At 40.9% G+C, this 12,827-nt stretch overlaps 1 protein-coding gene across 9 annotated transcripts in view; it reads left to right on the top strand.

The window, feature by feature from the left end:
* ASXL2 (ASXL transcriptional regulator 2) overlaps positions 1-12,827 on the top strand; it is a 138,317-nt gene that overhangs the window by 31,564 nt on the left and 93,926 nt on the right. For 4 of the 9 annotated variants that reach the window (XM_026080201.1, XM_026080206.1, XM_026080205.1 and 1 more), the window contains 2 exons: positions 2,012-2,094; positions 11,887-11,889. The exons of 3 other annotated variants lie outside the window; for them this stretch is intronic. In XM_026080201.1, coding sequence (XP_025935986.1) covers positions 2,012-2,094; positions 11,887-11,889 — 86 coding nt within the window. Of the gene's footprint in view, positions 1-1,809; positions 1,863-2,011; positions 2,095-11,886; positions 11,890-12,827 lie in introns of those variants that run through there. 2 more of the 9 variants (XM_026080204.1, XM_026080203.1) reach the window with 2 other exon arrangements.

Genomic DNA, 12,827 nt, shown 5'->3' with positions numbered 1-12,827 from the left:
TTCAGATTTGTTTCATGTAGTGGTATAAAAGTATATTGGCTGTTTTGGAAATGCTAAACAAACCTGAATTGGGTGCCGATACAAATCTAGAAACCAAAGTGGTCTAACTTGAATCACTTTAACCACCTTGATTTCACATCCTGTTGCTGTGGGTACCCTTAATTATTTATAGCCAGAATCAAAATGGAATGAAACAGAGGCTGATACCAGAGTGAGTACAGACTAATCCCACTTAAATCCATTTTAAACTCTTTCTTAAAATGCTATGATGAGATTCGGTGTTCCGCTAGTAAGCGGAAGTGTCCTTGCGGTCAGTCAGACTTGACATAAGTCAAATAGCAAGTTTTAAAATAGCTTAAGTTGCTGTGAAAGGTAGACTTAAACATGCACATATCATATTTAACATAGCTAGAGCTGCAAAAGCTAAAGATAATGTTAAACATAGGCTTTCACTTGTCTAAGCGGAGAGACATATTGCAGTTCAGCAAGGTCTTTTTCAAAATCCTTCCTAAAGAGAACCAGATCTGCATGTATCAGCATAACTTAAGCATTCCTTGGAGAAAAAAGGTGCAAGGGTTAAGGGAAGTTATGTATTCTGTATAGCTGTTGAAAAGAGATAAATTAGAACTGGTAGTTTCCTTCTATAAAGTCACTTCTGCCTTTGCAGATGCACATCACTGTTAACTATTTAATTTGCTTTCTGATTCTGGTTAAAGATATCAGTTGGAATTTAAGGGTTGATATGCTGGGCGTAGGTCAGAAGTAGATGATTTGGAAGGACGTGACATTTTACCCCCTCCCAGCAAACGCTCCTTAAAACATCCAAATTATATGCAGCACCTAACGTTTTCATTTGAAAGTCTTAAGCTTCCTTCTGCCCGCTTAGAGTATATTACATTTTTACCTCCTGGTCCTTTTGAAAAGGAAGTGATTGACATTTAGGCATTAGGGTGTGCTTTAAAGAGAGGGGTTAGGGGGAGGGAACGCGTTTGAAAAATATCTGCCTACAATTCAGGCTTAAAGTTCATAAAATATGGGCTAATAATATGCTTCCTACGTAAAAACTGCCAAAGAACCATAACAGTACTAAACGCCAAGTTTCCTTAAACCTCTCTGATACTTAGAATGAAACTGATTATTGGTCATTTCAACTTTATCTAGTACTTTTTGACATTAACTGCCACAGTGCAGTCTCCTGTTGCCTTATGGTGGACTTAACTGTTGGAAACTTTACAGGTGCTTAGTTTATACCTGCATTCAGACTAGAATGAAGGCAGTCCTAGGAGAGTTCAAGCCACTGAAGAAATCCCAGAAGTGAAGGATTTTTTTTATTTATTTATTAAATCTGGTTTTCTTGGGAAAAAGGCTTGCTAGGTATCCTAATTGTGTCAAATTATCAAGCTTTATTTTAAAAGGACAGATCTGCTCCCAGGTGGTTTTGGTAAACTTTTGCAGCCATGAATAGGAATTATGCTTGTTAGGGCATAAATGCTAATTAAAATAGTCTGTAAGTGATAAACAGTTACATAGCAGCTATCCATAGCGTCAGCAGATTTTATCTGTTTCTATTTTTGGTACCTCAGATACTTGCAAACATTAAGGATTGGGATTTTGGAAGTCCTATCTGAGGTACCTCAGCAGTTCCTGAAGAATTCCAAAGTGATGCCGATATTCTGGAAGTGACCCTGTTACTATGGAACATGTATTTCCTTCTCTTCGTGCCGTGTTAGTCAGGGCAGCTGATCTGAAATAAAATTTGGGAGCTGCATTAAAAACAAGTCCTGTAGCCAGTCTTCTGGAATCTCTTCGCCTCTCATTTTCTGTCTGCCATGGTGGCTTGCAGCTTATTTCAGATGAAAGAGGTAGTGATGAGATTTGTGAAAGCCGGTAGTTCTTCCTTGGTTGTATCCTTGGAGTTGTACAAACCGCTAAATGTAGTTTCATGTATGATGAAACATTAAAGTGAAAATGCAAATGAGTAATTTACTCTCGATCTACTTTTGTTTGCCAGGTCCTGGAGAAATATCCTAATACACCTATGAGCCATAAAGAGATTCTTCAAGTTATCCAGAAAGAAGGACTTAAAGAAATCAGGTGAGTTAAGTATCCATAGCAGTAAAACGGGATGATACTTTGGTTCCAGCTTAATTTATTTTCAAACCCTATCTCTTATCAAACCCTATCTCATATGCATCTTTGGGACTGAAATGTTAAATGTTTACAGAATTGAAGTCTAGGTCCCATTTTCAAAAAAATCTCTCAAGTCACTGGTATTCTCACTGAGCAAGCTAAACAAGGTCGTACTTAATTTCCAGATACATGCTACTTGTCTCTGATCTGCAGCTCTTGTGTGAGGTGAAACTAGACATGATCAGGTAGTTGAGGCTCCAGGTACTGAAGTAAACTTGATTGTTTCTTATTTCGTCTTTAAAAAGGGCGGGGGAATAGAACAGACAATTTAATGGAAATGACCTAAAGGAAAACTGTCCAACTTAAATCTAGAAAAAGCAGCCTCAGTTACAAATCTTTTTTTTTAACTTTTCTAACTTTTTTTATACTTTTTTTTTTCTTTTTTCCTCATGCTGTGTGCTCTAGTACTATCTGGAGTAGTGTATGGTTCTGCTTTATAGATCCTCATCTTCCCAGCAAATGGGTGTACTGAGTGTTTGGGTGCCCTCCTTTGCCCAGTACAGAATTCAGGTGACACTGATCCGCTTTAGAAAAGCGGAAGAACTCAGATGACAAGTTTTGAAATGCTGTTACCATAGCTTAATTTTTAAGTCCTTGCTCATATGCATTATTTTGAGATGGACATGTTTATTTACTGATATGAGGTAACTACTATGAAGTAGAAAGTATTTCTATTTCTGCTTTCCAATAGCAAAGAAAAAGGAGACAAAAAGGGAATTGAATGCCAGTTCATCTATTTAGGAATGAAATAACTGACCAAGTCAAACTTAGGATGGCCATGTTCTCCACTCCTCTTTGCCTGGCTTAATATAATGATCCATCTGCTTTGCAGGAAATGGCCCAGCAGTAGAGTATCTGCAGTCGATAACAAGATCTTCTATTCAGGTTACAGACAACACAAAAGATCTTGGCTTTTTGGAAATTTGACATTTTATCTAAAAGCAAAGAAACCAAATATATTTCATTTAGCTCTTAAAACTGCTATAGCATATAATTTTTGTCAGCCAACATCAGGAGATGTGACAAAAGTGGGGGTTTAGTTCCTACCCTGATGATAAAATTAATTTTGGAGCAGTACTACATTTGATCATATCAAAGGCTTACTAGCCTTAAGACGCAGCTTCAATAATGTATTAAATATCATTAGTCAAATGCATATCCACGAACATTAAGCATGCTTTTCAGCCCTTTGCATGCTACTAAAGATAGAAGTGCCGTCATCGATACTGGTGGTCTTGTTGATGCCAAAGCATGAGTCAAGCAATCATTAGACTTTAAATGTGGTGAACTGTGTTTGTTTTTTTTGTTTTGTTTTTTGTAACGTAGAATGCTGTTTTGGGGCCAGAGCCTTAGGCAAGGGCTCTGATATGACGTGACATATCTAGTCTGACTAGCCAGGCCAGACTTTCGAATGAAAGGCAAAAAATGGAGGAGACATGATGCCGTGAAGTCTTTCTCAACCTGAAATTTTTCTGTCTGAGTTGAGGATTTAGCCTGAGCTGATAGAAAGTCGTTTCCCTCTCTAACGAGCATCAGGATAGCAAGAGCTCCTCAATGTTCTGAGGTATCTTAAATTCCAAAAGATGTTTGTGGGAGCAGTCAGCTTGCTAAACCTGGTTCCTCTAGTCCAACTGTCCATCTTACTGACTTAGCAGCATTCAGATGCCGTACAGTGGTCTTTCCCTTTAAACACTAAATTGATGTAATAAAGCTTCATTTAGGTTAAGACTTAAGGTTATCAGTTCTTAAACAATTCAGTTCCAGTTAGTACCAGTAATATGTTTGTCTGTTGGTGGCTGAATTGGGTTTCTTAATTCATAGCCAGTTACAGATGGATTTAATGCAAATTAACATTTATTAGTGGAAAATCATTTTAGAGAAGATCTAAAAGTTACAAGATAAGCATGTGGAGCTTACCAGATCTTGAGCCCTCTTATGTGGAGATTCTGGTAGGAAACCACGGCAAAGCCTTTGATGGCAGATAACAGCAATTTCTCTGCACTTACCTGGCTTGAGACCACAAGCAGCTGCTGCGAGGCTCTCTACTTTGGTATAATGGTGTGCAGGTTTGAAGGCAGGACAAAGGCTCTCCTGTTCACACGTGTCAAGGCATTCCTGTTTCAAGTAGTTCCTCTGTGTGGTTTGCTTTTAATAAAAAACAAAATTGCAGATATACTAGATAGAGACTATGTAGTTTGTCTAAATAGTTTATTGAATCTGTCAGTTTTTACTGCAGTGCTTTTTTTTGTTCAGCATCTATTGCCTCATATCCTTAGGTATGTCTACTTTTTTTTCCAATCTTTTATTTCCAGATGGGAAATAATTTTAGAAGTGACAAATTACTTTCCCACAAGACTTTGTGGAATGAGGCAGAGAACAGAACCCAACTGGTGCCCAGTAGTCATCACTTCTGTTTGGCTACGCAGCCAGTCAACTCCTTTCTCTTCTAATGACTCATGGCACATGCTGCCACTTGGCCAGCTGGTTGGGAGGAAGCTTTTGAGGGCATGCTGAAATACTTTAGAGGGCTAGAAGCACTGGTAGTGTTGCAGGGGACTTGAGGCACTGGTAATGTTGAAGATGCTTTGGAGTTGCAGGGAAGAAGGGTAGCAATTACGATTAGTGTGGGGAAAAATAGTAATAGTGACTCCTGCTACTTGTAGGACAAGTTGGCTGCTTACATGCACAGGGCTGTGTCTTTCAGAAGACACCTTTTCTAGCAATACAGAAGCCTTGGGTGTTATTGACTGACTATCTTAACTGTTTTTGCAATTGTATCCTAGTACTGGAATAAGCATACATGAGCAAAGGTTGGGTTGCACTCTGGACTAGAGGATACTGTTTGTAGAATGAGGGAAGATGCTTACTGTTAAAGGACTGGATTTCATACTATTCAGATAAGGACCACTGAATGATTATGTACATTCTTGGCAGGACACTTTGCCATCAAAATATTTCAGAGATGTTCCTTCATCAAACTTTGCTGATTTCCTTCTCTTCCATTGCAGCATTAGGACATGCAGTGGGAGAGGCACTGGCTTGTGTGCCCCTTCCTTCCTTGAGCCAAGGGCAGTTCTCCCTTCACAGCATGGTTCTAGTAAACTCTCGCTCCCGCGTAACTTCTCCCCCCACGCACAGACATGGCGGGTAGGGAGGCAATGACTTACGAAAGGATGCAGAGTTCTTAGATCCTTTTGGAAAGGATCCACTTCCAATTGGATCCCACTGACACTAGGTGTGAGGGTAGATTATGTCTGAATACAGAAGTGCTTTTTGGAGCTGGGGAGAGGAAACTTTTGGGGGGGGAACTTCCTCTATCAAAACTGTTAGGGTTTCCTTTTTTAAAAAAAAATAAAAAAGGGGGGGTTCTACAGTAAAAGGCTCTCCTGGGCAAAAATTCTTGTCTAGGTAAAGAGAATTAAATTGATAATGAGTGAAAAACATTTTTCACTGTCTTCAGAGAGTTATTAGGAAAATGGTACAACTGAAGCTGTCTGACAGTGGAAGAAGTGTGTATCCGGTATCTGGCAGATAGTGTGATAGTCTCCTCCAGCCACTTCCCAGGTGTTTCAAGTGGAGTTGAGACTTTCTCCTCCTAGAGAGGCATTCCTATCCTTGCCTGGAAGGGGCACTGCACAGAACCCTGCATGAAGACTTGCTGCGCTAAAATCCAAGACTTTATGTTGTCGCAGTAGATCTTGAGTTCATAATACAATTTTTACCTCCCAAAAAGCAGCTGTCATGGTAACACAATTCCTCTTTAGACTCTAAAGTTCTTCAATGTTTTCACAAGTCCAAAGGATATTAAGAGTAGACTTGATCCTTAAGAACGCCTCATGATGACTTTAGAGGCTTTGCTTCCAAGAAATAAAGCGTTTTCATCAGCTCAGTCTGGTTCTTGTCATGACCTTATAGTTGAGGAACATCAATAGGCTATTGCTCAACTTCTTAGACACAATTGGCTTATACAGAATTATCTTGGTGGAATATTTGATAGTCTCATAATTTTTGTGGAGTAAGTGTTCCATATGTAAATGTTGCATATTCCAGAGAATAATATGATAACGATTTCACGTTAAGCAGTAAGGTAAGGTTTCACAGATCTCACTACAGAACTGTGGCCAGGGTTGTGCGCAATGTGAGCAACTCATTAAATGCTCTCCCAAGAGCTGAAAGGATACTGAGCACGTTGGCGCGCTTCTGCGTAGGCACCTCTCCGCTCAGAAAAGTCCCTTTTCAGTATGGCTAGTTCTACTGTCGAGCCACCCTGAGAGCTCAGAATGAGGAACTTAATTCTGATCTGCACGTGGTAGATAGTTACCCATTACCAAAGGCAAGGACACTATTTGCCAGCCCAGCATATGGAGTCATTCTTAACCTGCCTTTTAGCCTGAGCATCAGCAAAGCCTGCTTTCCTCTCCCCTCCCTCAACCAGTTTCCAAGTCCAGATGAGTTGCAATGGACTAGTCTCAACAAAGAAGCCTTCTGCCTCGCTTTTGCCCTTTTCAAATCAATGTGTGCCATGGCATTGAAGCGCATGGTGACACTTCTCTTCTGCTATAGCATTAAGGAAGGACCGTGAGGCACCTGCTGTCATTGATCAGAAGAGTCACGTAGCAGTGTTTTACACCAGCACGCTTAGCTTGCAAACTATAAGATTATTTATCAGTCTCAGGCTTCTGGAACTTGCGAAGCACTACTTTGAGGGGGATGTGGATATTAGGACCAAGGAGCCATACAGGGAACTTATTTGGACTTACTGAACTGACTAAAGATCTGTTTTATTTGAATCTTGGGTGAAAAATGATAGCTATCAAATGGTTGCCTCAGCATGAGGATTAGTGAGATTTTTGTTTTCTGAGGTACATATTTTTAAGTAAGAATCCTTTCTGTGCAGTAAAGCCAGATAGGGATCTTTTCCTTACAAGCAAAGCTACTTAATATTTCCTCCTTTTATGAAGAACAAACTGCCCAGAACATCATCTTTCTAAGCTCTTAACAAGCTCTAGAACTGGACAGGGTAGATTAATAAGCCTGTCACTGATGGGATTATTTTTTAGACTTTTTTTTGGTTTCTGATTTAAAAAGAAAAGTTAGTGTCCGGGTTAGAGCTCCATAACCTGGAAAAAAAATTGGCTGAGGTAAGCCTGCAGCCATTTTAAGAACAGTGTATTTGATATGTTGATGAGCTCATTATTAGTATTTTCTCAGTGTCATTATCTGACTAGATGCCTGAAAAATATCTTGTAAGGCAGTACCTGAGAGCAGAAGGAGGCTTGATGTAGTGATCGGAAGGGACCTGTTGGGGGCTTGCATTTTCCACTTGTCCCCTACCTCTTGGTTCCTCATGACAGCAGGATACTGGGAAACTGGAAAATAATGTACTGAAGTCTCCAGAAAATCTAAGAAACCAAATTTGAAGCTTATTTTCCTGCCACTGCTATGTGGGGAGCCTGGCTGGAATGGGGTAGATCAGGTGGGAGCATTGCATACCTGGGAAGACCAGACAGAAATGTTTATGAAATGACCATACCCCATTCAGCTGCAATAAAATGTGCTCAGGAGCACACTTCTATTTGCATAATGTTCTCTGCCCTTAGCTAACCATGTCACATCTTAAACACAAATTAGGCATACCAGTAAATTTTTCTAGTGGCAAAGACTGTTATATGTAGCTTCTTCCCAAAACACGACCAGGCCTTTGTGTACGTGCATTGTGTTGATGCTTGTGCTCAGTATGTTAAGTGTTTCTGAAGGCACGTGCGGCCTGCAGGACACTGACACATCTAAGTCCTTGTCCTTAGGGGAACTGCAGGGAAAAATCTGCCTCGAAGCAGGTGACTGCTTTCAGTTTATGCCACCTGTGCCTGTACGTTCTTCCCTAAAGGCCTCTGTCTGCATCTGAGGACTGGATAAATTATTTTGGTTCCAGCAGTTGCTTCATAGGCATCCTAGCCCTTCACCTATGCTGTGCTAAAGAGCCTGAGACTGACCGCTGCCGAGAGCGGTGTTGGCCGAGAGCAGCATTGTACTTATTGGCCACAGCAGTTCCACCCAGGAGGTCTGGAACACGTCGTTGGTTTATTTGAAGAAATTAATGATTAGGTAAAGCTTTTCACAACTTTTTAAAATCAAATTTCTAATAAGGTTTTACATTTGCCTGATGATAGCTCCAGCATTCAATAATGTTGAGGTCAGGTAACACAATGTGTGCCAGAAAACTCTGTGTAGACTGTTCTAAAGTATTTGAAACTATTCATTACTTTAGCATTCTGCAGTTAACCATACTAGAAAACTTACTTGAGCTTGCTCTGTTCATGCTGCAGTAAAAACTGCTCCTTCAAGTTTAGCTAATGCTCCTAGGTCAACAGCTTTTAACTTGATACTCCTTTCTGTAGGTGAACCATCACCTTTAAGATGGTAAGATTTTTGCCCCTAAGAAAACTGGTGACATTGCATAGCAACACAACAGCTAATTAACCAGCAGTTTTCCATTTAAAATATATCAGCTAGTAGCTTATCAAATTTCAGGACTCGGTGTTGAAATCTTGTTTTATTCCCACAAGATTCTGGAAAATGTATGGCATCTCAAGCTCCATATTAAAGTCGTTATATCCAAAACTGGTTTTCATAATCTGGTTTGCTTGTCATTGATACAAATGAATGCTCCTATAAATGAGGTCAATCTGTTCTTGGAGGTGCACAGTGATAGGGTGAGAGGCAATGGACACAAGTTGCAAGATAGGAAATTCTGATTAGAGTAAGGAAAAAATTCCTTCACCGTACTTCGAGCTGGAGTTTGGGCTAGATGACCTCCAGGGGTTCCTTCCAATCTAAAGTCTTCTGTAATTCATTGTTTCCAGCCTCATGTTCTTTAGGCGAAGTGGCTGCTCTCCCAAATGCATGGAGACCTGTTCTTTCAGCTTCAGTGCCTCTTGTAAGATTGTCATGAATCATTGCAATACCTCAAAGCCTTACTATTAGGCTTATTTGTGGAAAGGCAGTACTGCTAAAAGGACTGCTTCTCATATGCACAAATGGCGATACAATACTTGAAGTAGGTCATACTCTATTACTACAGAATAGCTTTGTTTTTCCCCCTTTCAGTGTGAAATTGCACATTATGCATAATTATTGCACATTATGAATCCTCTTGGAAGGTACTGTAGCTAGCTGAAGCCATCAGCTGACAAACATTTAAATTATTTGACACATTTAAATAATCTGGGGATAAAGAGAAGTTCCAGGTCAAGCAGTTCATTTGAAGATTACAAATGAACTGCTTGACTTGGAACTTCTTTGAGCTCATGTCACATGGATTTCATAATATCAAGGTGGGGAGGGGATAGGACAGAGGTTTCCACACCCCTGTGGAACCACCAGGATTGGGTTACCTCCACATTGCTTCACTCTTCCTAGTTATCTTCTGGCAGAGTGAAAATGTGGTATAAAATGTCCATATAGTTCTTTACCATAAACATAAAAGGGTATTGCTGATTTCTAAGGGTTATCGCATGCAAGATTTCTCGCTCGCAGCTGGAATTCTGGGATTCTTTACTAATGTCTTGTGGATAGGTGAAGCTTGGATTGGTTGGAAGCACATGCGTTGGTCAGCCTTAGAGGCCATACTCACGTTGGTTGCAAGACTCTCCTTTATCTTTGTTCTTTTTGTTTTGTCACAGGACACTTTGTCTTTCGGTGTTGTATCTAGAGTCCTTGTCTGCAGTTCGCACACGTTTTATCAGGCGAATGACTTGTTCGATTGTAGGCTATAGGACGAAAAGCCGATATTGTTGAAGGGTACTTCAGTTTTATCAAACCCTCCCAGAAGTTGGTTCACTAGCATTAATTCAACCAAAAGTTAAAATAGGTTTCTGTACAACTGAGTATCTGTGCAAAAGCGTGGACATAGGTTAGTAGGTGATGTGAATAATACATGTAGGGGAAAAATACTGATTTGAAAAATAATTGTTCAAGGAAAATGGATATCAAGAGAGGCAATGTTGTTACCATTAGCAGGGAATGTTAAATACATTCATTATGTGTAGGAGAAACTTTGACTAGGTGACTCTTTCCATATCCATTATTTATATAAAGGTAGGAAATCCCTAATGAACAAAATTGTCCATTTCTCTCATCTTAGCTGAGACTGCAGGAATAGCAGTTTTTGCTGTGTCATCAGAATGAAACTAATGTCCCTTTTTATCACATGAAAGGGAGTGTGTTAGCTCTTGCAAAGAGAAAAGTAGGATGATGCTATAGCGATAAATACTACAGGAATTTAACAGGTTGACATTCTTTTATAAAAACACTCAAGCTATAAGGTCTCCAAAGATATCCAGGTTTGAGCTTTAAGGTTGTCTTCAGTTTCAAGCAACTGGTGGTTCTGTGGCAGAAACGCAAAGGGCAAAAAAACCCAAACAAACAAAAAAAAAAAAAAAAAACACCAACCCCCTTTTAAAAGTCTCTTAATCCTTGGTGCCCCAAAAGCCTCAGAAGGCAGGGACTTCTTTCTGTCGTCTTCCTTGATGAACAGAAAACGCTAATTATTTCTGCTTAGGCTCTCAAGGATGTGAACCTTGGTTCACCACACACAAATATGTATCTTTTATATGTGGACGCTGTAAACTTGAATCTTTTGCTTACCGCTGTAGACTATCTAAGAAAACCAGACTTCAAGCCTTTTTTTAAAATCTTATCTGGGCCTCAGCACATAATTTAAAAGTCCACAAATGCTGCTGCAGGTCAGATTAATTTGCCATACTAATCTTTATAGATCATTAATTAAAATAAGCAATCAACCTCAGTATCTGCTGAAGAACTTCAGAGTGTCCTCCAGGCTGTGGTGGTCTTCATCCACAGGCACCTCCTGGGCCCTCTGCAACGCTCAATATTAAGGCAGCCCCTCCGACTGCAATCGCTGACCGCACTTGGGTTCGTCAGGACCCTTCTGCTTTTTCACAAATGCTCGTGAACTTCAGCTATTGGCATTTTAAAACTCACTTCAGAGCACGGACGTTTCTGGTCCGCTCTAAAACCACCTCCCTCCCCCTGAAATACCCCCCCAAACCCCGCTGCTGCAGAGATGTGTAAATGAAGCTAGTTTGTATTAGTATTAGTTTGCATTACTAGTTACTTGGCTAGAACATGGGTTACCCGTGGAAACGTAGTCTGGGATGAAGTAGGATGTGCTCGTTTCTGTGGCTTACCAACGCCGAGCTCGTAGTTTCATTGAACTGCTGGCAGCGTGTCTCGCGTCTGCTTGCTGGGCTTCAATTTTGCCTGGAAATGTGAGTCATCAAATACCTCTAGGCATGCGTGAAAGAATGAGAGAAGTAAATTCCTGTACTGCTGCGAGATTTCCAGAGGGTTCACCTAGCTTGTGATAGGAGTTCGTTAACGGGAGGAGGTTGAAAACTGTCTCTAACAGTTGTCTGGGGTTGGCAGCCACTTCTGAGCCTCTTCGAATACCTCTCCGATTTTTTTCAGTTTATTTTCAGTCTTCCTCCCTGCCCCCCCCCTTGTTTATGCTTAGAATAAAGCTTAGTTTTAGTGTTACTGCAGATCTGTCTGAAACTTTTTAAATTCAATTGTGGTGGATGGGGAGGAGGGTTCATATAATGATTAGACAATTGTTGTGCTAAAGTTTTTAAAGGGGTGTTTCTCTCCTTTTTTTGGGTTGCACTCCAACTCCAGAAGGTAAGAACCACTGCTGATTGTTCTAAAGCTGCTGTTCTGTATTAACTCAAGCTGCAAAAGCCTTAATTAAAAAGCAACTGCTTGTTTCACACAGACTTAGAAACAAAGTAATAGTAGTATAACTAGTGTTAATGCTTCTGTTACCTTATTCTACCTTTAGTGCATGCTGTTTGCATTAGCATTTTAGTGCAATGCAAACTTGAAAACTTAATCTGCTTGTAAAGTCTGTGGAAAATGTCAGTTAGGCTAACAGCATGTGAATGCTTAGTGTCTTACAAATTAACATTAACGCTGTCTGCAAACCTGAATCTGTGGGGAGGGGGGGGATGCTTGATTTGCATGATGTATTTCTGTGCATCTTTTGTCTTGGGGGCAGTTGGCACTGCATATTGGGTGAAGCAAATTTAACATGCAAAATAAACAGCTGCTTCTAAATCATAAATGTGTCTTTAACAAGCTTGAAGCTGGTACAGTGGTATCTGCTTACAACCTCTCTGCTCTGACCCTTCAGGAGATCTGATTTTTATTATTTTTTTTAATCGAATGTTAAAGTACTAATGGACAAAAAGCTATTCATGTAAACGTCTGATTCAAATGGCGAGCGGGGAGGAAGGGATGCTCCAAAGAGCAAAGCAGAGACCCACCCCGAAATGCAGCCGCTCCGTTCGGACGGCTGTATGGAGTTGTGCATGCACTCGGAGCGCTTGCGGCACGGCGAAGCGCAGGCGCGTGGCGCACCCTGCGCCGAGGTCGTGCTCGGAGCGGGGGGCGATGGGGGACTCCCGGCTCCTCCGCTTGCCAGGCTGCTGCCGGCCCCTGCTCCCGGCTGCTGCTGACCCAACGCACGCCTAGAAGCACTCCTGCGCCGAGCAGCACCAGCAGACCCCGCCGCTGTCTGTCTGCGGCGTCCTCCGAAGCCGTGCGGCGGTTCGGCTCTG

This window comes from Apteryx rowi, unplaced genomic scaffold (assembly GCF_003343035.1).
Source record: "Apteryx rowi isolate R43461 unplaced genomic scaffold, aptRow1 scaffold_511, whole genome shotgun sequence".
In the NCBI taxonomy this organism is placed as follows: Eukaryota; Metazoa; Chordata; class Aves; order Apterygiformes; family Apterygidae; genus Apteryx; species Apteryx rowi.
This window is presented reverse-complemented; position numbering and strand designations above follow the sequence as displayed.